A 27,140-nucleotide genomic window follows, 5' to 3' on the forward strand; every position below is an offset into this window, starting at 1 on the left:
CCAAAATGTAACCCCAGACAATCCTGTGTCTTACACTGAGCACTTCTTTAATTTCTTCTTTCTTTTCTTTTAATCTGCACACTACCTAGTGTTCTAGCCTATATAATTTCCACCAAGAATTTAACTATCCCTATAATCATGTTCAAATAACAGCTTCTATCCAGACAGTGTGCCCTCAATGAGAGCATTCTCTAAACCCCCATGCTTCATCAGTGTAAACTCTGGAAACAGTTGAAAACCCCCAGTGGCACTGGTGCCTTCCCTTAGCATCATGGCCTTTCTTCAAGGCCCTGTGAAGTCTGAGTTCAGTCCCCTTGACCTAGAAGCTAACCCATTTGTTTATAGCATCCTACAAAGTGACTCCTAGTGCTGTAGTGGTGACTACAGCAAGCATCTGATCTCCAGACCTACAGGAAACTGAGCCAACTGCTGAGAGTGTTTGTGCAGCGCCCAGTGTGACGGAAGCATCCCCTGCGTGCTGCTGCGCTGTGTCTTCATTCCAGGCCCCTATAGCTCTGCGGTTTAATTAACAGCACTGATACCAACGTTTGCTGCTGGCATTTAAACAGGATAAATAGCAGCTGTCAGCTTTGAAAATTGACATCTTTGGAGAACATCAAACTACCCTCTGCCACCTCCACTGTGACAGCTCAATTCTCAGAGACTCTCTAGCTCAAAAGTGAGCTTTCTGGTTTTTCTTGTTGCTACAGTGCTAGGGAATAAATCTAGGATTTATACATATGGAATGGCAGGCAGATTCACTTCCACTTAAGCCCCAAATGAAAAGTGATGGGGGCAGTTTCAAACCGAGATCCTTGAAAAGCTGAGAGTTAAGAATTATTATGCTAAGTTGTGGGGCCATTACACCCTCATGGGAAATGGACTTGAATCCATATTACTGGTGTGTGTGTGTGTGTGTGTGTGTGTGTGTGTCTATGTTTATACAAATGTTTCTGCCACTGAGCCATACTCCCAGTCCTAAAAGTGACTTTAAAAAAAAAATAAAACTGGGTTTTGCTAAATTGCTGAGGTTAGCCTCAAACTTGTAATCCTCCTGTCTCAGCCTCACATATTAGCTGGGATTACAGTCACACGCCAACATACCCAGCTGTAAAAGTGAGTCTTTACAACTGGAGAAGCAGGGGAATTTTCATACTGTGAGTCGCCCCAACTGTCATCTATGCAGTGTACCCAGGAGGACTCTGCTCTTTCCATGGATGGTAAAGCAAAGCTACAGCTCTGGGCTAGCCTAGGAACAATCACTTCCCCACCCCAGCTTTATTAGACACTGACTAACCTTCAAAAAACACAGTATTTTATTCTGTTAAGTACCCTTACAATTCCTTTTGATAATATCAAAACAAATAAAAAGAAATCTATTTCACTACAAATAAACACAAACCGAAACACCAAAAAAACTAAAATAAAGGAAAACACTTGTCTCGAATGCTACTACGGCCACAGGCTTCATCTGTCTCTTCCTATGAGTTTCTGAGTTTTTTTTAATTTGTTTTGTTTTTAAATATTTATGAGTATGAGCATTTTACCTGCAGTTATGTCTGTGCAGCACACGTGTGCTTGGTGGCCGGAGTGGAAGTGCATCTGAACTGGAACTAGTCTGAGGAGACTGTAAGCTGCCATGTGTGCTGGGAACTAGACCTGCCTACTCGGCAAGAGCATCAAGAGCGCTTAACCACCAAGACTCTCCAAACCCTCTTCCTGGGAGTGTCTATAAACACAACTGGACTTGACATTTTGTAAAAGAGAATGAGTTATAAGCAGCTTAGTAACCTACTTCTCTCTTGACCTACCGATATTCTTGAGATTTTTGCTCATTTCTTATCAAATGTGTCTGAATGTTTTGCTCGCATGTCTCTCTGTACAGCATGTGGTGCAATGTCCTAGAGCCCAGAAGAGGACGTCAGATCCCCTAGAGCTGGAGTTACTACAGCTGTTAGCTGTCAAGTTATTGAATGGAGGAGCTCTGGAGCAACAGTCCATGTGAACATGCTGGCCACCACGCCAGCCCTGCTCACCAACACTCTCACTCACACGCTGGCCACCACGCCAGCCCTGCTCACCAACACTCTCACTCACACGCTGGCCACCACGCCAGCCCTGCTCACCAACACTCTCACACGCTGGCCACCACACCAGCCCTGTTCACCAACATTCTCACACGCTGGCCACCACACCAGCCCTGTTCACCAACATTCTCACACGCTGGCCACCACACCAGTCCTACTCACCAACATTCTCACACTCTGGCTTTCTTTCGGCTACTTGCTGTGATAAACACCGTAACATAAAGCAACCTGGGGAGAAAAGGGTTTATTTCATCTTACACTCTGACCTCAGAGCCCATCATTGAGGGAAGTCAGGTCCAGAATTCATGGCAGGAGTTGCAGCAGAGACCATGGAGGATGGCTGCTGACTAGCTTCTCACGGCTCGCTCGGCCCGCTTTCTAAAACAACCGCCTGCACAGAGGTGGGATCACCTCCAGAGGGCAGGACCCCCCCACATCAATCCTTAATCAAGAAAATGCACCCAGGCTTTCCCAGAGGCCAACCCGATGGGGCCACATTTTCTCAGTTAAAGCTCTTTTCCCCAGATTACTCTGGCTTTGACAAACAACTAGCCAGCACACAGCCAGTAGGAAAAGTGGTTGCATCAGGTATGGGCTCACCAGAAATGTAAAAAGACTTGAATCCCCTCGTTGTTTAATTTTCTGTCTGTGCGCACATGTAGAGGCCAGCACACCCTGGGTATCTTACTCTTTGAGACAGGGTCCCTCACTGAACCTGGGGCTCACTGACTGGACTGCCTGGCCAGCAAGTTGGGATCCATCTGCCCACATTCCCAGCACCAGGCTAGCAGTGTGAGTCACGAACTGGAGATGCGAATGTGAACTTAGGTCCTTCCTCGTGCTTGCGTGGCCTTTGCTTTACTGACTGGGCCATCTCCCCAGCCTCAGCCCTCTCTGTTTCAGTGTGTAAATGTCAGAAGGCTCCCTCAGACATAAGGAAAAGACTGTCGCATAGCACAGGCAGATTGCGGGTCAGTGCTGGTTAGAGAACCATCGCTTTAACTACGTGGCATACACCCAAGCATTTCCTGGCTGGTCACAGTTCTGAGCAAACACATTCTGCAGTGTGCAGATCCTTGCTGGCCGCTTCCTCTCAGAGGATCTGTAGAGAGTGTGCCAGTGTACTCAGACATTTTCTTCACCCGGGCTGTCACCACCAGGATTGTTCGGTTTCAGCAAGAGGAAAATTAGAATGTGCCCATGACAAGCTGAGTTTCTTACACACGGAAACCAAACACAAAACATGCTGAAGTAAAACCTCCCACTGAAAGGAAGCTTCATTACCAGTGAAGTGCATACCCAGAATAGGTAACCAACCACTTACTTCTGTTCTTGACCTTTCTCTCCAGCAACCTCTCAAGTGTTTTCATAGTAGAGGCTCCTTGGCAAGGGATGGGAGACACCCTGCCTACATTACATGTTTCTCACAGATCCTGGGAGATGCTGCCTGGCCAGCTTCATAGCACTGATGGTCTCAGCACAGGAGAGGAGGGACACTTCCGTCTTTACTCGACCATGCATAGAACAGCCAGGCTTTCTCTCCACCGATAATAAAACAAAATGCTATTTCCCATGGATCAGAGTTTTGCCAGAATATTCTGGCATATACTATGTTTTCGTCTTCCTCACTATATGTTTTACTCTTCAAGGATGCCACAGCAACTAATCTTCAATCATCTTTTAAACAAAGCATTGCTTCTATTTAATTTGCCCCGTATAATGCAGTAAAGCGTACACAGATTTCACGTAGGAGGCCACGCAGCAACAGCGCTCTGTCACTTGTGGCTATTTTTCTCTAATGGACAGGGGCTGAAACAACCTTTTCCCTGTAACGTTAAAGCCTGTAAGCAGAACTTCAGTAGCCCTAGAACTTACCAGGAATACGCGATGCACACAATCAAGAGAAAGGTGCCCAGCCAGGTCACCATGTTTTCATCTCTACGCAGATGTTGGCCAAAGTCAGGCACACATATGGTGATATTCTTCCCATGTTCATCTTGAACTTGAAAATACAAAGCAAGCACAGTCGTCACATTAGGAAGGTCTACTGTAGCCTACAACGTTCACCTGGGAAGATGCGGATTGCTCTGGCATGACTCCTCTCAATACTGAGACCTTCACTCTGGGGCTTCCACTCTTCCCTCTGATTCTGCACGACTGCACTTTTGCTAGTTCAGAACACTGCTCTCCCACATCTGCACACATGTGAACACCCTGCACCCTCCGTGTTCAAGGATGTGATGACTCAGAAGTCAGTCACTCTTGTTCTTTTCCTATTTTAAGCAGAAAACAGTAAAAGTGAAGCCAGATCCATTTAAAAAATATTATTATGCTTTCTTTTCAACTGGATCCATAGGCTCTAAAGAAAGGGCTAGAGCACAGGCCTCCTGGCGTGAGCAACCCACTTAGAGACAGGGTCATGGGTGCCTGAAACTGGGGCTCCTAAGCCAGAGAAGATGGCAAGGGACACAGCCTCTTTCAGACTGTGACCTGGGAACCTCCTGAGGTAGTCTAAAAGTTTAAAGAAATATATCTGGATATAAATGCTCCTATAATATCCCTCACAGTTGCAATTGGCATTGTTTTAAAACACTGAGCTTCAATTATAAATATCCAGCTAGATCTGATTGTCAACTTGACCCCAAAACAGAAAAGTATATAAATCATTCTGCAAACACAGATTCTAAACGGGAATTATCACTGGAGTTCACCTCAAAAGAGTAAATATAACTGTGTCAGCTGTGGTTTTAAAACCCTTGATTTTGGAGGCCAGTGGGGGAAATGATTTTTGTGAGATTGGACAAAGTTTAACATTTATATTCAGGTACTACTATTTAAAAAGTGTTTTACTGTTTAGGGAAAATATTTGCTACTTAAAAAGCCACTGTGAACAAAACCTCCATTAAGTTAAAACCAGAAACTAATACATAAGCAATCAGAAAAGGAAGTTTTAAGACCCCAGTCAGGATTGAGCTTTTTTGTGTACAATTAAACTCAGGATAAGCTATACTTACTATAAGACCTCCATTTACTACTTCCTACCATCACTATGAAGACAAGAACCGAGCTGAGCATGGTGGCATGTGCCTATAACCCCAGCACTTGAGAGGCTGAGGCAGGAAAAGAGCAAGCTCAAGGCCGGCCTGAGCTATGTAGTGAATTCCATGTCAACTTGATTTTATAGTAAGGTCTTCTCTCAAAACAAACAAGACAGATAAGTGCCTGCATCTAAATAATTACATTTGTTTTCTAAATTTAGCAACTATTTTCTATCCAATTAAGACTAAATTTACTTGATTTATAGAAAATCAAATATACCTAAACATTCACACATTCATGCATCTGTATGTATATGCATATGTATATATGTGGTATATGTATACTTATGTATGACAAGTGATAGATAAAAATATAATGAGCTAGAAAATTGATACGAAAATTTTGTTCATAAGGTTGGGGGCTCATAATATTGTATTAGAATATAATACTACTTATGTAGGTTAAAATCTTACTTTTGGCACATGCAACTTGGGAGGTAAGACAGGTGGATTTCTGTGGATTTGAGGCCAGCCTGGTCTACAGAGGGAGTTCTAGGTCCACCAGAATTATGTAACCTCTCTTTAAACGCTTTCAAAATAACCACTGTAACCACTTTTCCCTAGTAACAGGTAACACCCCACAGAACTTGCTGTGTGTCAGCCACTGTTCTGAGTAATGCACACATCTGAACATTTTTACTGAGCTCTTAAAACCACACACAGAACAGCGCCCCGACAGTCATGCTCCTGGCTCTGTGTTCTGTTGTCTCTGTAAAGGAATGTTGTCTAGGACAGGCTTTGAGCTTCCCTGCCAGCCAGACACAGATCCAGGTCTAAACTGTGGTTTTCGGCTCCCTCACCTTCACACTTTGTCCACCCCCTCTCACTGTCAGAGAATAACCTCCTGACACGGGAAAAATTAATAACTAAAAAAAAAATCGAAACAAATGAAGCAAAACAAAACAAAAGATAACAGAATAAAATGAAGTGGTTCTTGACAAAATAGAACAACAGAATGCAGAGGAGGCCCAAACACAGCTGGGAAGGTGTCTTTTCTGCACAGCAGGAAGACTCAAAAGATGCTGGTGGGTTGAAGAGGGACTCAGTGGTTATCGGCCTGGTGGCTCCTGTTCCCAGGCCAGGTGCCTCACAGTCGCCTGAAATTTAGCTTCAGGGGATCCTGGAGCACCTGCACTTACACATGCATGTGCATAGGTATACACGTGTGTGTACACACATACACACACAGATGTGCACGCACACACACACAACTGAAAACCACAATTTTTAAGAGAAAAAAATTTCGTTTTTGCAGCTAATGGTTTTATTTCATTAAAAAAGCCTAGATGATCTTGCTTCCTTGACTTATAGACTCCTCGACAGCTCAGGTTCTAGGGAAATGAAGACACGTGTACCATCGGCACACACTCCTGAACAATGTTCCTTACCTTGCTCTTCAGGCTTGCTGGTCAGTGCTGAGAAAGTGAGGTATGTGACATAGCAGCTTATCAGCCCCGACTGCAACAGCCCGGAGTGTGGCTTTCCTGGAACAAGACACAGACGAAGACAGGCTTGAAGGCCCAGCAGCAAGACACCGGACCTTAAACAGGTTCCCTTCCTCACCGATGAAGCTCCTTAAACTTGTACACCCACCTTTACCAGCGAAAAGAAGAATCTAATGATGTGTTTGTCTCAGAAAAAAATTAAAATTGGGTAAGGATATGCCTGATATACTATTATTTTAAAAACATCAACCTCTCCATAAACAATGCTTCAAAACCTGTAGCTATGCAACACAATGCCCAGACCTGTGGAGGTTTAATTGTATGTATGTATGTATGCATGCATGCATGCATGGAAGGATGGATGGATGGATGGAGGCACGCAGGCGCACAAGTGCCATAGCAGGTGTGGACGTCAGGAGGTCAGAGGACAACTCGCAGGAGTCAGTTCTCTTCTTCTACCTTGTGGGTTCAGGGATTAAATTCAGGTTCTCAGACTTAGGAGGAAATGTTGTCACCCACTGAACCATCTCTCAGGCTCCCTCCCCCTGAAGTTTATAACAATTCATAAATCACAAGATCAAAAGAAAATCAGCATCACTGTTTGGCTTAGCATGATAGACAGACAAATTTCAGAGAACATGCACAGGTGTCCGAGGATTAGACAATCCACGAAGCACAATCACTTAGCTGTCGAGAAAACAAAACAAATCAAAACAACGATGGAATACTCTTGGCTAAACTAAGTGCAAGGCCTAGTCTAGGCTAAAAAATAAAAGCTATGGGAAGTGGCATTCACTGGAAGAGGAACTTTTAAAGTTACAATATTTAAGTTACAACTTAGTATTGGAATCATTTAGGGTAACTACAGAATCTGCTGACACATGACCTCTCCTCGCTGAAAGTTCCAACCATCTACTAACATGAAAGGATTCAGGCTTCCTTCTGGTTAAAATTCCTTCTTAAATTACTGTTATTCAATTATAATTATCAATAGAAGTACTGTAATAGGCTCTCACAATATTGCTTTTTGGAATAAGACATCCTTAGAACTAATACGTTAAACAAAATATTTCAAAATGCTCTGCCTGTTTCAGAAGGTAGCACTGAGCCCAAAGGAGCTTTCAGCCAGATTACTGATAGTTTGTTTCTTTACTGATCAGGTGCAGATATTGGGAGAATAATCGCCTCAATTTCTGTAATGCAGTAGAAAACTTAGTATAGATAATATCTTAGTCTTGTTATAATCATTTGCTACTACTCAGCTGCCTCCTCTTTCCTTGAAGGGGATGAGTTTCCCTAGCCCAGGCTAGCCTCCAACACCCTATGCAGTAAAGGCTGGCTTTAAATTTCTGATCTCCTAAGTACTGTGATTACAGGCACACGCAAACATGCCTGGCTTTTCAAACCCACAGTGTGGAAAGGATTCAAAGGGGCTATACAGCTATTGTCCATATTTCGTTTTCCTATCTAGAAATCTGAATGGCATGTGTAGACTAGTCACTTATAGAGTAAGAGTCTTTCAAGAGACACCGGACTGGGTACACGTTTGTAACTCTGAAGGCAGTATGGCTTCAGCACACAAGGTTAAGGTGTGAGAGGTTCTTTATTGATTTCACACGCCTCCACTTTCTAATGTGCTGTCAACTCTGGCTCCTCTGTGGCTCAGAAACAGCCTGAGCAAGGCCAGGCTCACACAGTTCTGCTGACTTCACTTGAGTAGACTCTGGTCATGAGACAAGAAACAACCAGGTTAGATTTTCTATTCCTGACTCATGAGCTAGGTTGCCCTCGGTTCGTAGCTACCTGCCTAAGACAATCCCAGAAAAAAACTCCTTCTGGGCTCCATCATTCAGATTTCACCAGGACACAACAAGCCAAATTTATAACTCTCTTGCTTCACACAGACTAAGCCCATCCCCATGGAACGGCTCCCCATGGTGCACTGTCTCTCTTCCTATGTATTGCCTTAAGTTCAGATCTTTCTGGACACAAAGTAAACCTGGCCATCACTTCCAAATAACCATGGAGACTATGAAGATGAGACTTTAACATCCACAAGAAGTTAAAGAATGACCTGGGCTTAAAAAAGGCACCACTGTGTGTGTTCAAAATCACAAAGGAAAAATACATAAAGAAAAAAAGAAAACCCACACTTACGATTCTGAACACAGGGCGAGATGGCTGCCAGAGAGATTAGCAGGCACAGGCCACCGTGCGCTCCCAGGAGGATCTTGTTGTCAGTGCAGCCATCCCTCTGGGTGTAAAACACCGCCATCAGAACCAAGCCCCCAACAGCGACAGAGTACATGATGAGCGTCGCCAGGGACAGCGAGGCGTACCACAGCTTATTCTTGTCAGTGCCTGCATTCCTGTTTCTCCGGGAAGGTGGTAGGGGAGGTAGGAGAGAGAGAGAGAGAGAGAGAGAGAGAGAGAGAGAGAGAGAGAGAGAGAGATATCAAGTCAGTGAAGGCTCCCATTCTCCAGAGATAAAAACATCCCTCAGATACTGACTGACAGGATCAGGCCACATCAGGGACATGGGAACCATGGATCAGAAGACACCTTCAGCAACGATGTCTACCCCAGCTAGAAAGTTCTCACAATCACGCAGACTTGTTGACTTAGGCTTAGAGCTATCTCTAAACATGAGTTTCTTCTCCTGCCCCAAGTGTGTTCAACACCTAAAGTGAACATCCTCCAGCATTACCCTGGCGTTCCCCACGCTGAATGCTAGCAGTGCTGGGGAAGGTGGCACCAGCACTGGGGCCTGAAGTGGGATTGGCTTCAAGCGCTCTCTCTCTCTCTCTCTCTCTCTCTCTCTCTCTCAGAGTCTGGAGCTGCCACGCTCTCTCATTCCATGTGCTGCCAGCAGCTCCTCTGAGGCCACCTTCTCCTGGAGGGGAAACAGCTCCACTCCCAGGAGACTAGCCAGCCCCATTCTTTTCCCTGTGTACTAAGAAGGGCCTGTATCAGGACCACTCTCCAAAATACCATGAGGAAATATTACAGTAAATAAAACCAGGGAAAGAGAGCTGGAGAGATGGCCCAATGGTTAAAAGCACTTACTGCTCTTGCGGAAGTTCTGGGCTCAATTCCCAGCATCCACATCAGGCTCACAATTTCCTGTAGCTCCAGCTCCTGGGAGCCCAAAGCCTCCAGGGGTAGCTAGCTGCACTCGCATGCACACACTCCCATAGAGACAATGCTCACATGTGCAATTTAATACATCTCTAAGTCAGGGAAAGAAAAGCTGTACTGGGGCTGGGGAGGTAGCTCATAACAGCTCAATTCCTGGTGTTCTCTGAAAATCTACAAGTTCAGTCTACACGGAGTGTTCCAGACCAAAGGGTGGACAGCATCTGAAGAATGATAGCTCACGTTGTCCTCTGGCTTCCACATACACGCACACATATGTTCACCCCATAAACATGAATATGCGCACACATATGCACACAAAAGAAGGAAAGGAAAGGAAGGGAAGAGGAGGGGAGGGGAGGGGAGGGATGGTTTACTGGGATATACCATAAGGAAACTAAGAGAAGAACCTACTTTGCAGTTTTTATAGATATTAATAAAGGTATGAGTAAGATTAGTGGTGACAGAACTCTGTAGAAATTGTTCAGAACAAAGAGAAGGGCGTTTATAAAAGCTAAGCAAGGAGGACAGAGCAAAGGGAGACTCATGATTTATCTGCTCCTGGTGTCAGCATCACACTCCCACAACCTTCAGAGAAAGCAGCTTGCCTAATGTTCCCACAGAGCTGGAAAGGGTTCAAGAAGCACAGCTCTGGAAGACAGCTCTGCCAGAGACAAAGAAAATAGGAAGGAAGGCTGAGATAATGACCATCACATTCCTGACACTAAGTCAGGCACTCTGATGACCTCAGAGTCACTCCATAAGAAAGACACACAAAAAAAACAAGAGAGAAGAGAATAAGACGGGGGGGGGGGGGGGGGGGGGGGGGGGAGAGGGCAGAATATACCGAGTAACAAGGAGACAAGGTGAAGTACGCACCAAAAGGTGAGCACTGCACCAGAGGGAGGGGCAGGTGTTCGCACCGCGGGCTCCACCCACACCTGAACCCTGGTCAGACCCAGCTCCCCTGGTCAGACCCGGCTCCATCTCCAGTGCGGGAGCACTCCACACCAGTCTCCTTAGCATGCCCTCGGCCCTCTCTAATCTTTGGCTTTTTAAGAATGATTCAGTCACGCTCTTCCCTTCCAGACTCTTCTTCTCTCCCAGCATTTCATTTAAACCAAGGCTGTAAGTCTGGAAACGCAGCAGTGGTGAAGTACTTGCCTAGCAGGTGCAATGCCCTGGGTAAAAAACAACTTTTAAAAAAAGCCTTTATACTAGCCTCAAAGGCACTATGATCTGGCCCAGGGCCATCTCTGATATCATCTTCCCTACTCTTCCCACGCCACTGGACCTCAGACACAGATGTCCCTCTGTTCCTTAAACAAGCCCAGCAAGCTTAAGTCTGAGCAGGGTCCTCCCAAAGGACAGCCTACTCTCCTGCACCCATTATGGTGCAGAACTGCGCGGTTCTGTGATGGGGCTCTACCTCTCCACTACAACACTATCAGCTTTGCAGAGCAGGCTGGGCTGTCCCCTGCCTCACTGCTACCACGTAGAACAGTGCCTGGGAACTGAGCCGCACTCCCTGAGAATGCCCTAAGGAAATAGCACAGGACAGCACGGTTAGCAAGGAGGCTGTCACTCTTGCTGCTCCAGCTTCACCTGTGCTCCTGCTGGCATCCTGCCGGAGGCCATCCCAGTCAGTACTGTGACTAATCACCTTTCCATTTCCGTGCCTATCAAAGTGTTGTCTGGACCACAACTGTCCTAAAGATATTGACCACATGTGGAGAAAGAAGCCTGGGACAGAGACCAGAAGAGTACCACACTGGCTGACTGGCAAGTCTAGGCACACAACAGAAAGAGGGCTCTAGGCTGGGAAGGCTGGCTGGGCCCAGGCTCAATGAGAGGCAGAAACAAACTAAACCTAACAAGGGGAATTTAAAATCTCCAATGCTTTTAACATCAGCTCTCATTAGCAACGCCTGACTCTACTAGCTACCTTCTGTTATTTCATCAGTTACTTGTTTATGGAGGGCATATGGGCAGGTGGCACGCATGTACCGTGGAGGTCAGAGGGTGATTTATGGAAGTTCTCTCCTTCTAACACATGGGCTCAGATGTTTAGTACCACCAACTGAACCATCTGGCCAGCACCTGTATCTTCCATTAGTTCAACTGGAATATAGAGCTGAGCTTTCAGATTGGGAATATGACCTAGACAGTAAAACATAAAACAAAACCACAACTATTAAGCATCCAATCCAACTAACCACACCATTTTATAGTACAAAAATTGGTGTCGGAGATGTCAACAAACATTCCTCAAAGTGACATTCCAGAACGGGGGAGGGAGCAGAAGATCTGTGTTTAGCTGGTTTGCAGGGCCATGGCATGTCTACCTTGTAGCTTTTGGGGTCTTCTCTTTTGATAGATTTATAAAGGAAATAAGAGAGAAAGAAAAGAGTGGCATCTAGCAAGCCATTCCCCTAAAACCAGCAATCACATTTTCTGGGTTAGCCCTGAATCAAGTCTATTCAAATCAAAGAAAAACAGAAATAAAGAGGGGCATAAAAGTTAAAAGAAGGAAACCAATTCTAGTGAGCGCCCCAGCTTACCATGAATTTTAGGCTGACAGTCAACTGCAGGTGTGCTGTCAAAGGTTTGGTTGCCATTCTAGCCTCAAAGCAACATTACCGTCTGCAAAGGTCTATTTTTTTTTAGATTTGTTTTTGTGTAAGTATTCAACTGTATAAATATATTCCATATGTATGCGGTGTCCAAGGAGTCTAAATGTGATGTAGGGTTCGCTGGAGGTGCAGGTGGTCCCAGCAGCTGCAAGCTGCCCTGCACGGGAACTGAAACTGAACGCAGCAGGGAGGAAGGAGTATCTTTGTGAGTACAGTGAGTGCTCTGAACTGCTGAACCACCATCTCTCTACTGAGTAATTTCTAGAAAGTTTTCAAAGTGACCAAACTCTTCCAAAGGGCCCGTTAAACTTTGGCATTACTAATCGGTCCCAGAAGAACTGGCCCACAGATCAGTTAAAGCACTCAAGGAGAGGCAGAAGCACAAATGTACCCAGGGGAACGTGCTGTGTGACATACAAGTGAGGACTCGGTGTCATAATATCTCAGCATAAAGCACGCACGTGTGATAGATCTGCAGATTATGTCCAATATAAAGACGGTATATGCAGCACTGTCAGTTACGATGCATTTCTAACTGGTGATGGGTACTTCTGTACAAAGGACAGGGGGCCAAAGAAAACCCCTTAGCTGATCTTTAAGAAAACGCTACTGCCTCAAAATGTGACCTAGAAGAAAGATGTACAAATCACTAAATTTTAAAAGTGATTCAAAATGTGGACAGCATGCAATAACTAACTCTTAGAAGGGCACAAGTTCAACTGAAATATGTAATTGAAGAAGTAAGACTTTATAAAATATCAAAATGTACCAGAAGCACTTCTGTGTGACCAATCACTATGCTATAAACATTTAATATGTATTTTCATTTGTGTGTGTGTGTGTGTGTGTGTGTGTGTGTGTGTGTGTGTGTCTGTGTGTGCCTCTAGAAGGAGTCCGATCTCCTGGAGCTGGGGTTACTGGCAGTTGTGAGCTGCCTGATATGGATGCTGAGAACCAAACTTGGATCCTGCAGAGGAGCAGCCAGTGCTCTTAACTGAGCCATCTCTCCAGCCCCGACATCTGAAGTCTGCTCCTACTGTGCTGTGCTAACCTACTATTCACTAAGGAGCAAAATGGCTGACACTACACTGTCTTCACTGATGTGCCCCCACCTGCTACGCCATTCATCATCAGTTTAGGACACAAAAGCAGAACAATGTCCAAGCTGAAGACTATGCTCAAGACAGAAAGTACTGAGGAAGTCTGGACAGCGTGCTTTGTCTTATTCAACGTAACAATAAAATGCACACTCATGTGGCACTGTTATTTGTTGGTATTTTGTCAAAATTCAGTATTAAAAAGTGATGGGGGGGAGTTGGTTGGGGGGAGGGAAATGGGAGGCGGTGGCGGGGAGGAGGCAGAAATCTTAAATAAATAAATAAATAAATAAATAAATAAATAAATAAAGTGATGCCTACAAAAATCTATAAGAGAGCAGCCATAGTTCATATACACCTAGGATCCTGGTACTCAGGAGGCAGAGGCAGGAGGATCATGAATTCACAACCAGCCTGAGTTGCAGAGGCAGGCAGACATAAATAAAGCAATAGCTTTATTGAGTATAAAAGAGAATTATTTTAAAAGCAAAGAAGTTAGCTCAGTGGTGAACACCAGCCCAGAGTTTATCACCAACAACACCAAGACAGACACCAAGTCAGAGCCATGGAGCACACTGTTCTGAACCTCAGTATGAGAACAGAATACGTGTCTGGTTGCCACTTCCTCAGTGTAGCCCAACAAGAAAGAAAGCTATTAATAGGATTTCCCCCGTGGCCTGGGATGCAAACTCTGTTTTCAAGGCACTAAAGAGTCTATAATTTTGCAGGCAAGACAGCTTCCTACAGCAGGACAGCAAGCTTTCCCGACAAAGGATGCTGTGTGTCTTGGGAAGTAGAAACAATTCTGTTTTTAAAAGAAGAGAATGAGTCCATCTCATTCTTCACAGAAGAATCTCATGCTCCAAAGGATTTGTGGCTTCTTCTGCTTCTTAACCTTGTAAGACTGGGAGCCTAGATGCAGCATATCCAAGTTACAGATCACATGTTCCACACACCCAGACTATCATGATCCACACAGACGGTCACACATGACCCACACAGACGGTCACATATGAACCACAAACCCTGACTATCATGAACCACACAGATGGTCACACATGATCCACACAGCCAGTCACACATGAACCACACACACGGTCACACGTGATCCACACAGATGGTCACACATGATCTACACAGCCAGTCACACATGAACCACACAGACGGTCACACGTGATCCACACAGATGGTCACACATGATCTACACAGCCAGTCACACATGAACCACACAGATGGTCACACATGAACCACACAGCCAGTCAACATGATCCACACAGCCAGCCACAGAAGGAACAAGCAAGATGGAAAGGCAGAGAGGACAGGAAGCAGCATCAGAGAAGAGAAAATGGAGAGATCCAAATGGCCTGGAACCCAGAGTAACCCTTTCTCAGCCACTGCAGTTTCTTTGACTCCATGAGGGAGAGCTTCCCAGAAAAGGCACATACCAGTTCTTGTTCCATTTATGTGCAAACTCGACAATCAGGAGGAGCTGAATGCCGATGAAGATGAAGCTCCCCACAGTTCCCACATAGCGCCAGGCTGCAAAAGAACATGGCCCAAAGGGCAGGGAGGTGAGCACTGGATGCACTGAACTCTAAAGAAAATAAACTTTTGATTCAAGGTCATTATACTTCTGATATTTTCATTCCCACACAGCCATACAAGGTTGACACTAATCTCATACTCACTTGTTAAGCAGGAGATAAAAGATGTGAGTTGGTAAGATGGTGTCTCTGACAGAATCTAGAATCACTAGGGAAATGGGCCTCTAGATGCACCTGCAGGGGTTTATCTGTGTTAACTGAGGCTGGAGGGTCCATCTTATTGTCAGAACCATTCCTTGGGCAGAGGAGTCTGACTGTGTAAACTGGAGGAAGCGACCTGAGTACTGGAGCAGGCATTTGCTGCTTTTCTTCCCTGCTTGTGACCAGCTACTTCAGACACTGCCTTGACTCCCCACCCCAAACCACACTCTCGAATGAGTCCTTTCTTCTTTAAGTTGCTGTTGTTGGGTATTTCATTACAGTCACAGAAAGCGTAGTAACAAGACATAAAGGGCATGGCCCCTGGAGCACCCAAGCTGAACCTCATGTTGAATTGACAGCTGTCTCAACAGATGCAGGAGTTCACAAAGTCCACAGTGGTCCTTAATTCACAAGCAAAAGGAAATATTGCTAGAAAGATCAAGAGTTGAAACCTTAGTGGGCAGTGAGTTTTGACTATTCAGTATGGAAATGAGGGGACAAGGGCACGGGTCTTTTGGGCTCTGCTATAAAGTGACTATGATGTCAGATGAACCATGCCATGTGGGTTGCAGACTGTCTCTAAAAAGACTGAGCTAGAGCTGGCCCGAGGACTTTAGGTCACCTCTCACTCTAGATATCTATCTCCAATATGCTAAAATATACATGAAAGGTTTCTCTGTGGAGAATAAAAACTAGTTAACAGCATTATAGCTAGAAGAAAGACTTAGACATACCATTCTAAAATCCTATGAACTGACATATCCCTAAAGATGGAGCTGAACCCTAATATCTAGGGCATCTAAGGAAGTATGGCTGGTGCCTATGAACTGCCATCTCGATTTGGGTTGAATGAAGTGTTTAATCCACTTTAATTTAGATGTCATAACATTCTTACCTGATCCTTTCCTAGGAAGAGGCTCTGCTTCAGTTATGATTACTGGATTCATATTAAATACAAGTAAGGTGTATAACTCAAGGTTACATAACTTGTGTTTAGAAGGAGACTGGGGAACGCCTTCCTTGTCCAGTTTTCACAGCTAACCACTTTCATGCTGCCAGGTCTATGGGGACCTGGAGAGAACAAGGTCCCCTATGGCAGAGGCATGATCTGATGTGTCAGATCTGTTTGCAAGCAAACACTAAAGACCTGCTTTACTGTCCAGGCCGATAAGTTCATCACTGCAATTCTTTAGCCAGCAGAGGAACAGGGGACGGGGTGTGGAGGCAGGTAAAGCTGCCCTTAAAATGCTCACACATGCTGTTGGAGCCAAAGCCGGGGAACTGCACTCACTAGACAAGCACGCTACCACTGAACTAAATCCCTAACACCTCAACAGTCTTTAACTCAGAAAAAAATCAGTAGTTCACAACATAAGACACCGGACCATACTTTTGAAGACTTTTACAGGTGTAAAAACAAAATGACCAGGTGCCCGGAATACCCATGCGTACCGTTCAGGAAGGTGTCCTGATCCGGAATGAAGAATGCCCCTGAGCACATGGCCCCCAGCAGCAGAAGCTTAAAGAACCAGAAGCTGGGAAGAGAAAAACAGGAAATATATTTAAATGATATTCAAAGTAGCATGCCAGCCATGCTGCTGCCCTTGGTAGTGAAGGGACTGCAGAATGCCTTCTCCCATAATTAGGCACTTGGCACGGCTCTGATTGTATAAAACACCATCAGGACAGGGTGGAAATGACCTGAAATGGCCACGGTAGAAACAACACCTCTCTGTGCACACTGAATTTCTTATCATGCACAGGCACTACAAACGGCACCATCGCTCTCGGGCTATCAGAGTCACACAACCCATCTTTGGTTCTCCAGAAGATCGGTTAGTGCTGGTGAGCAGAGGGGGCCTGGAACACCCCTGAGAGGACAGAAGACTCACCCATTGTGGATGTAGGCCCGGCAACCTTTGCTGTTGTTGACCTTTAAGGTCAGCACACAAAACACAAAGAAGAAGCAAGCCATTCCAAAGCAGACTCGATACACCGCAGAATATCCCACCAGGTTTTCGCAGGTGTCACCAGCTTTAATGCCTTTACAGAAATCTTCAAAAAAAGGAATCTGAGGGAGAAGGAGATACAAAAGTTGCCTGTTAGAACTGGGTTAGAGAGGAACTGTCTGTGAGTGTTTGTCCAGCCTTAAGTCAAAAACCAAAAATAGCTATGTGCACAACAAAACCGAAACTGAACACAAAACTAGATACCCTCTAAAGACTTTAAAGCTAGAGAGCGGGCTCGGCAGTGAGGAGCACTGGCTGCTCTTCCAGAGGACCACAGTTCAATTCCCAGCACCCCTATGGTGGCTCACAGGCTCTGTAACCCCCTTCCGGGAGAAATGATGCTTTCTTCTGACCTCCAACAGCACCAGGCACACACATACAGGCAAAACACCCTTACACATAAAATCAAAGACATTTCTAAAGTATAAAGACGTGTTCTTAATTTTATTAACCCCCCCCCTTCAAAAACACAATCCCAATAACAGTATTGTTCAATCTTTAGGGACTCCAGGGACTTTCATTATCAGAACTTCCATTGCATTTATAGTGTATATGTGGGTGCTTCTTGAAATACACACTATATAACATATATATTATGAGGTGAGAAACTGCCTACAGTCACTCCACGTGTCATTCCTTCCTACAAAGGAGTCAACGATTTACTTGGTGGTGATCTTTTACTCACCTACAAATAGAAATGTGTGTATACACATCTATATAACACACATATACACATACATACACCTATACACACTCATGTAGTACTATACACATTATGTATACTTTTTTTTTAAGATTTAGAGCTGTGGACTTGGCGCAATTGGTAGAGTACTCATCTAGTATGCATGAAGCCCTGGGCTCAACCCTAAGTGTAACATAAAAACTAGGTAAGGTACAGCTATAACGCATACTCAGGAGGTATATCTCTCCAGTCCCAGAGATAAAGATAGAGATAGAGCGCAGCAGAGAGGAAGAATCTTTCTTGAATGTGCTGCTGTCTGAATGGAAGGAAGGTATAACCACAAACGTTCAAGCAGAGAGACAAAGACAGCACAAATTTGATTTTCTTCACAAGCATAACTTGAGGCCCTGGAGAGCACCCGTTTGAGCCGTCCCAAAGAGAACACCTTTTACCACTTCGGAGTAGTGATGAAAAGTGAGCACAAAGACATGGGAGGCACCCAATGGAGGACATGAGAGAAACCACGTAAGCGTTTGCTACAGGATCTTATCTATTTAATTTTAGCTGGACTGTAGTATGAGTGAGCGTCTAGGTTAGAATGATGCGACGGTGAATCTTGACCGTCGACTTGATCGGGCTGAGAAACTCCTAGGAGAGCGGAGAAGCGCACTTCTGGGTGGGTGGGTGTGACCCTCCAGCGACTGTCTGCTCATGAGAACTGAAGTAATGGATTCGTGATACCATGTGTGATTAGGAGGAGCTGAAAAGTAGGAGATGGAGCATAACTGCAGAAAGGCGGTCACTGGGCAAGATCTCAGGCGTTATCTTTTTGTTTATTTATCTTTGAGAATTTCATAGATTTTAATCATATTCTCTCCATTCCTCTAACTCCTCCCAGATCCTTACCTCCTTCTCTTACCCAGTCAATTACCTGTTATCTTCCCCCCAAGCAAACAAAACAACACAAAAAACATCAAGCCCAATTTGTGTTGCCAGTTATTCCTGAGAATTGAGCCTGCCATGGAGTGTGGCGATACACTCAGTGTTACTCCATTGAAGAAAACTGATTTTTCTGTCTCCCAACAACTATCAGTTGCAAACAGCTTCTTGGCTAGACGTGGGACTTTGTCCCCACTTGCCCATCCCGTGCTGGAGTTCTGCTTATGTTAAGTTTCTGCGTCAGTCTGAGTTCATTCTGGGCACCAGTCCCCATGCATAGGAAAACCTCGTTTCCTTGGGGTCGTCCACCACCTCTGGCCCTTTACAATCTTTCCAGCTCCTTTCCTGCGCTATATTGTGCCCTGGCTTCTTCCTGTGTGTTCCTTTTTCCTACTTTCTGTGCCATGCAGAGAACAGCCTCTCTACCACCTCAAATTCCCACAATAGGCCCAGAAATACTGAGTTAAGTGACCACAAATTCTCAGAAACCATGAGCCAAAATGATTCATTTCTCCTGTAAGTTGGATCTTTTAGTACGCAGTTGAATAACAAGAAAAGTTCATCAATATAAACGGGGCCCAGAAACAAAATGACTTTCAGAGTTCTAACTTGCCCCAGAGAAAGTCACTCTATATGAATAGTATTGGTGACAATGAATGTTGCTTTAAACAGTAAAAATTATATTTACAAAGAAGAAACTTGACAACCTCACTTATTAGACTATTTCATTTATATATACCCTTTTTAAAACTATGTTTATGTGTGTTGGTGTTTTGCTTGCAAGTGTATCTGTATGTCACATGAATGCAGTGCACACAGAAGGGGCATCAGAAACCATGAAACTGGGTATCAGCTGCCATGGGTCCCAGGAACTGACCCATCTCTGCACGAGCAGCCAAGCTCTTAACCACTGAACCACTGCTCCAGCCTGTATGACTTACCAGCCCAGCATACCCACTGTGGTCGGCCTTTGTTTCCTCTTCCTCTCCCTTCCTTTTTTTCATTTTTTTAAAGACAGGATCTCACCCCGCAGCCTGGGGTAACCTGGGACTACCAGCAACCCACTTGCCTCCCAAGTGCCGGCTTACAAAACTTGTCTTTTCATCTTTGAGCACACAACCTTCTGAACCCCCAAACATACCATTATACATGTACACTGACATGTTTCAACTACACCAGTCCATCCTTCACCTTTGCCCCCACCCCTTTCCTTCCTTTTGTTCTCCCCCTGAACACTGGCAGGTAAGACTTCTGCTACCATTCCCAATAAAGCTGTCCTCTGTTCGCCCCAGTCCAGCTCTCCTGTGGCCACAGCCCGAGGCGCTTCCAAGGGTGAGTATGTGGCGCTGCGAATGTGATCCAAGCTAGAAGTGGGCAAACAGCCCCTGCTCCAAATCCTAACCAAGCCTCCTTTATGCTCTGTGGGTGACTTAGCACATTTAGCCCTCAGTAAGTGCTGAGTATTTTTAGGCAATAACCTCCAAGCTGAACAAACCAATATGATTTTAACAAGAGGAATTTGCTCTGATTAAATATTTGCTGTTCCAAACTCTATTCCAGTTTTGGGAAAAGAAAACATGCATCACACACAGAATTCATACTCGAGGGTGTTACCTCTTAAGTCTGCTCTGGGCATCTGAGGACATCACACACTGAGCCTGGGTTGTTCTGTGCCGGCCTCTGGGAACAAGGACTTTCTCCAGCCCCATAGAGAAATCAAACTCAAAGCCAAAATCGTCAAGTAAAAATAAATAGTTTGCAGGGAATTACAATCCTGACTCTGCTGCTCACCTGGGCAAGTCTTGCCTTCTTCACTCCCAATTTCCCTAACTTTAAAATGAAATAATCTCATAGTGCTGCCCCGAACACTCCTCTGGCTAATCCCCGAAGGCTAACTACAGTCCCTTGCCCACAGCAGTCATTACACTCGGGCACTAACAATAAAGGAGCTTTCTGGAGAGGGAGTCAGACTGCTGCAAGGATCGCTGGTGGGTACTCTGATCTGAACAAGGTAGGGTGAGCATCTTGGAATTCCATGACTGTGCCAAAGGGTTTACTGCAGAGCCACGCCAATGAGAATGGTTTACTGCAGAGCCATGCCAATGAGAATGGTTTACTGCAGAGCCACGCCAATGAGAATGGTTTACTGCAGAGCCACGCCAATGAGAATGGTTTACTGCAGAGCCACGCCAATGAGAATGGTGGCCGGGTTCTGTACAAACTGAGTTCCAGCAAGGCACAATGGCACTCCACCCTAGCACTAGTGTTTAAGAGGCTGATACAGGAGTAACACAGGTTAGAAGCCAGGCACACACAAAGCTTAGGGCTAGGCTGAGCTTCAAGAGAAGACCCTACCTCAGAACACGAGGGGCTAGAGATGGAGGCCATTGGTAGGACACTTACCAAGCATGTGCAAGACCCTGGAGTTGATCTGCAGAACTTAGAAAAATGAAACAAAGTTCCAAAAACATAAGCAGAACTCTCAGACCCGGTCACCTCCTAAAGAAAGTCCATCTAGGAAATATGTCCAAGGCATGAGCAGAAGCACCAGCCTCGGGCGAAAGAGCTGGGAGCAGCAGCAATTATCCTGCCTGCAAAGGTGAGAGGCCAGCAATGTCCTTACCGTCTTCAAGTTTGGGTAAGTTCATATCAAAAATTAAGGCAAGAGGAGCCAAGGAGATGGCTCAATTGCTGAAGTGCTCACTATGGTAACTTGAGTACCCAAGTTTGGACCCCCAGCACACATATAAAAAGCCAGGTACTGAGGAACACGCCTTTAATCCCATCACTGAGGAGGCAGAATGGGAAATCCCTGAGCTTTGCTGGACAGGCAGTCTGGATGAATCACTGAGCTGATGGGTCAGTGAGAGATCCTATCGAAACAAGTGGAACCCAAATGAGGATGCCCAACATCAACCCCTGGCCTCCATAAGTACACACAAGCACAGGCGCCGCACAATGAACATGTACACACTTGGTAAACACACACATACACGGCTACAGAATGGTCTATTGATCTAATCGACTAGGGTTCCAGAAGATGCAAACTTAGGAAAAAATAATAGATTCTTTGGGAGGGCTCTCACAGAAACAGAAGGGAAGATGGTAGTTATAAGGCTCAGAAACAGTATGACGTCAGACATGAAATGTGATTTTAGCAAAGCGAATTAGTCTTACATTTGATTCTAGCAAATTTCTGGTGTTTCAAATGAAATCACACTGCTGAGACAGCTCTGGGCATCTCGGCATGAGTGATAAGTTAACTCACAGAAGCGGAAGAACAATATCTAAGAATTCCTCATCAGCTCTCACTTGAGAAGAATGTTCTTGTGTGTGTATGGGGGGGGGGGGGATGTCTCTCGCTTAGTCTCCACTTCAGACTCTCCTAGATTTTCTCCCTGAAGAAATTCTGACAGCAGTATTAGGCTGTCACCAACCAGGGTACAACAGCTGTGAGACAGGAATACTGAGCCAGTCTCCACCCTGTCCTGGACAGAGTGAATACCAGGGTTCTCAGCCCTTCGCGGAACCTAGAAGTATTTAAATTAGCAGCACCAACTAGGGCTTGCCTCTCTTTGGGTTAGTCATCTAGCCATATTTGTGTGTGTGTGTGTGTGTGTGTGTGTGTGTGTGTGTGTATGCGCGCGCGGGTGCTTATTAAAAGCCGAAAGTGGGAGCGATTAACAAGCCATGATCTGATTTTACCTGATGCTACCACCTCTCAAACCTGTTCAGAGACCAAAAGCACATAGGCAGACTGACAGTACAGTCCGCACACGTCCTCTGTTTGTGGCTAGTGTGGCCACATAGCCAGACAACAGCTCTAGCTGAAGAGCTAAATAAAAACAAGCTCCTATCTGAATCAGAAAACTCACAGAAGACTAAGCAGGGCTGGAGGAGGGGCTCTTCCAGACACAGAATGGAGTCAGTGAATTTCACCCTCCATTGGCAGAGAATTCCATTAAAGGGAAGGTAGACTACACGAGGCTGAACCCCGAACCATGCGCGTCACAATTCTGAAGGAGACGCAGGAGTGATTCCCAGTGAAGAACAGCGAGAGCAGGGCCGTGAAAGGGGCTGTCCTGATGGACGTGACATCATCTGCGAATAAAGGCGCAGGGCCTGGGGGAAGACTTCCCGGTTTTGCAGCTGACAGGCAATCACAGAAGTGAATCCCAGTAACAGTGGGGCAGCAAGTCACTACTGACGGCTTGTCCTGGAGGCGCCTGTATCAAGAGGAAGTGGGGGTGGACAGTCCCACAAGGGAGATCCAGAAAGACAGCTGGACTAGAGACAAGGGGCATGTTGGTACAAGCCTGGAATTCTAGCCTGGAAGTAGACATGAGAAATAAGTTTAAGACCAGCTTAGTCTGTATATCACGTTCCAGGCTAGGCAAAAAAGGGGTGAGGATTTTGAGGTAGCCAGTATACACATGGTGCAGGAGGCAACCTATGGGTGTTAGTAAAGGAGCAGAGGAAAGTCAGTCCTAAGCCCAGAGAAACAAACACTTAGGGAGTGCTAAGGGCCTTGGAGACAAAGCTCTCTGAGCTAACCTAATCAGCTAAGATACTCTTGAATGTGTGAAACATTGTAATAAACAGCCAGCATCACTACTTGGAGCTGTATAAAATGAGAATCACTTGAGTTAGGTATAGTGGCACATTCCTAAAAGCCCACCATTTGGGAAGCTAAGGCAAGTTTAAGGACAGTCTAGGACACTTAGAGAGACCCTCCCTTAAAAGAGAGAAGAGGAGGAAGAGGAGAAGAAAAGGGGAGACAGGCTAGTTACAACTGATTGGTAGAGTAGTTGTTCAGCATGTACAAGGCCCCGGGTCCAATCCCCAGAACCAATAAGCAAGCAAATAAACAAACAAAATAAGGATTGCTTGAACAAAAGTACCGGCACCACAACAGCAGATCTGATAACCATGAAGGCCACTGAGTGACAGCTGGTGGCATAAAGGGATAATTCATATCCTAAGCAGCACAGAGTAAGGCAGTGCTGCATAATTCATCCATTTATTTATTTATTTATTTATTTATTTATTTATTTGGTTTTTTTTTTCGAGACAGGGTTTCTCTGTGGCTTTGGAGCCTGTCATCTATTTATTTATTTATTTATTTATTTATTTATTTATTTACTTGGTTTTTTTCGAGACAGGGTTTCTCTGTGGCTTTGGAGCCTGTCCTGGAACTAGCTCTGTAGACCAGGCTGGTCTCGAACTCACAGAGATCCGCCTGCCTCTGCCTCCCGAGTGCTGGGATTAAAGGTGTGTGCCACCATTGCCCGGCTGCTGCATAGTTTAAAGATATGAATTATTTATTTCTGGAATTTTCCATGTAATATCTTCGGACGTTAGTTGACCCCAGATAATCAACGCCACAGAAACAACACCAGGGTTGGGGTGTTACTGTGCTTATTCCTGTTCCATCAGCTGCTTCATTCTAGTTCATTCTGCGTTGCGGTGTTTGCTCCTTCAGGCTCCAACTTTATAGCAAAAGATGGTGCTCAACCTAACTGTAAGCACTTCTCTGGTCTCTTTATCTGCAAGTGCTTTGATGGCCACAAGGAAAGGACTAAGAAAAAAGTCGCATTCTCATGTCATCATTCTCTCCCTCTTATGGCCAGGGTGACCTGAAAAGGGGTTCAGCTAACATCCGGTGCCTCCAAGAGTTCTGTGTAAGGGATCTGACAGTCAAGGACAATGACAGTTGCCTACTGCTTTATGGCTCCTGGCAATCTCGTGGTTACTAGACAAGAGTCATCTCAGGCCTTGAGTCTGAATCTCACAAAAGCCTCTCAGCACAGTACAAAGGGTGGCCTCCTCAAGTACAGAACAATTTCCCAGCACCTTCACTGTGTGGAGGATGGACCCAGCAGAGAGGAGCCAAGGTCGAGACTTGCAGGGACTATTTGCTTCTGGTTTAGATGACCTCAGATCAAAGATTGACATTTCAAACCTGTGTCCCCTCAGACCCTGACTGAGAAAGGATGGGACCCAGGAAAATGTAAGAGGTGGAGCCTCATTGCCAGCTCCCTTAACCCTCAGTCCAGTGAAACTATGATCTACATGGATTGTGTTCACCACAATTCTACCCAATTGACCCATAAGGCACACTGACATGGAATTCAATTGATGTTCAGGAAGAGGATTTTTGAAAACCATTTCATCTCAGTTGGGTTAAAATAATAAACTTGAAAATTCTCCAGAATCAAAGAACTAGCAGGATTTCTCTTTATTTGATATTATTCTAACACACACACACACACACACACCATGCGCGCACAAAAATAATAATAATAAAGATTTAAAAAACTAACAGGCAGATTCTGAGAATGGCAAGCTCTGCCTGGGGTTTTGACTCAAACAACCCCAGAGCCCGGATTCCAGCACTCTGAACACTCAGCCAATAGAGACCACGTTCACAATTAGAGCCAGACATTTGTGCTTTAGCATGAACCCCTGCCATTCTGAGCCAAGCAAACCACATGGTGCCTTGCAAAGTGAAGTATTCTTCACCAGTGCTGTTTGCTTGCTTTAAAAAGACAGACACACGAGCACACCCTGAGGGCAGGTCCACTTTCTGAGCAGCACCAAAAGAACACTTCTTTTGTGGCTACTCCACTTCAGACCAACAGCCCTTCTCTGAGCCCAGCTTTTGGCTGTAGACAGGGAAGGAGGCAGCTGGGAAGGTGACCTTTCCAGAAGGTCACCAGATACTTCTTCCTGCCACTGTGTCCAGAGAACACCCCGGAGTCAAGAAAAGCTCTGCTTACTAAATGGACGTCACCTCCTAGATAGGCTCCTTCCCCCGTCTCTGTATCCAGAGTGTTTAGGAGACATGGGAAGCGAGGCTTGCTTTAGGCTAGGAATGCTGTTCCTGTGAGTTTTCCAAGTTAGCTGGCAAACAAGCAAACCTAGTTATAAGAGCAAGAAATCACTGGCCAAATACCCAGGGACCCTGAATTTCAGTCTCTGCTGTAACTAGTGTTTTCAGCCTTGGACGAGACACTTCACTTCATGGGCCATGTCATCTGTCAGACAACTAGATGGGTAAAATATTCCCTTAGGTTTCTTCCATTTTCCAATCTCTTTTATTCTTCTACCAACTGATTCAAACTATACCCTTTCAAAAGCAAGCCTGTTTCCTCTGTGTAACACTTAACAAACCCCTGTTTACCATCCCCTATCATAGATGTGAGCTGCCTTCTATTTTTATTCATTTCTTTAATTAGATGCCTTAGCTGCAGATCTTAGTTCTTAGGATCACAGAGACTAGCCCAGGAAGGCAAGCCACACACAACATGACAATCATGTCATCATAGCCCTCTTAGTTTTTCATGCTGATGACAGGACAGGAAGCAGCTTATCTGCCAATCTGCAGTCTTAAGTACATTACACGGCACTGTCAACTCTAAGAACCACCAAAGCAGTGCAACATGTCATTCAAACTAACTAGACAATTAGATGCTGTACTCTTCAAAACCCAAGTGACAGAGCCTCTGCAGCTGACAGTTAAGGCCATGGGTGACTCCAGTGGGGAACTAGTAGCAAGGGTGTCCTCACTGTGGGATCAATTATCTGGAGAAGGAAGGCTGAGAGCAGAAGTCTGGTGTGGCCAACTCATTTGTGACTGAGTAGAATGCACAGCACAAACAAATATTTCCATGGCCTGTCCATGATCAGTACTGTCTGTGGTCAATACTGGACAAAGGGAAGAGAAGGAAGAAGAATGTCCCAGTTCTGTTCTGAGCGAAGGTACCTCTATCCTCAATTTTTCATAGAAGATAGCCAGAGGCAGAGATGAATGAGCTGCCCTAGGGGAACCACCGTGGTCAGGGTAGCGTTCAAGACACCACAGACACACCAGGATGGGAGACAGAAAGGGTAACAATAAGGGTTGGCAAGGGCATAAGAAACATGAACCTTGACACATTATTACTACGAATGCTTCTCATGATGGGGGTGCTAATGGTGTGATTACTTTGGAAGACAGTACAGCAGCTCCTCAAAGACTAAGCAAGGTATTCTCATCTAGTACAGAAATTCTACTGTATATACCCAGAAATTAATTATTCACACAAAAATGGTGACATTATCATTAAGAGTCAAAAAGTACAAATAATGTAAGTGTTCATCAACTGAGGAATAGACAAATTAAATATGGAGTATTCATAAAGTAGAATACTATTCGGCCGAAGTACTGACATATGCTACAACATACCTTTAAAAACATGCTAAGTAAAAGACACCAGACACAAAAAAAG

General features: G+C 45.1%; 1 protein-coding gene across 1 annotated transcript in view; it reads right to left on the reverse strand.

Annotated features, from left to right (window-relative positions):
• Positions 1-27,140, reverse strand: part of Serinc5 (serine incorporator 5) — a 94,594-nt gene that overhangs the window by 13,938 nt on the left and 53,516 nt on the right. Inside the window, exons 3-8 of the mRNA XM_050153820.1 lie at positions 17,133-17,311; positions 16,693-16,775; positions 14,941-15,034; positions 8,788-8,999; positions 6,574-6,669; positions 3,963-4,089 (exon numbers count right to left, since the gene is read on the reverse strand). Coding sequence (XP_050009777.1) covers positions 3,963-4,089; positions 6,574-6,669; positions 8,788-8,999; positions 14,941-15,034; positions 16,693-16,775; positions 17,133-17,311 — 791 coding nt within the window. The remainder of the gene's footprint in view (positions 1-3,962; positions 4,090-6,573; positions 6,670-8,787; positions 9,000-14,940; positions 15,035-16,692; positions 16,776-17,132; positions 17,312-27,140) is intronic.

This window comes from Alexandromys fortis, unplaced genomic scaffold, assembly GCF_014885135.2.
Source record: "Alexandromys fortis isolate MF-2015 unplaced genomic scaffold, M_Fortis_MF-2015_v1.1 scaffold_79, whole genome shotgun sequence".
Taxonomy (NCBI): Eukaryota; Metazoa; Chordata; class Mammalia; order Rodentia; family Cricetidae; genus Alexandromys; species Alexandromys fortis.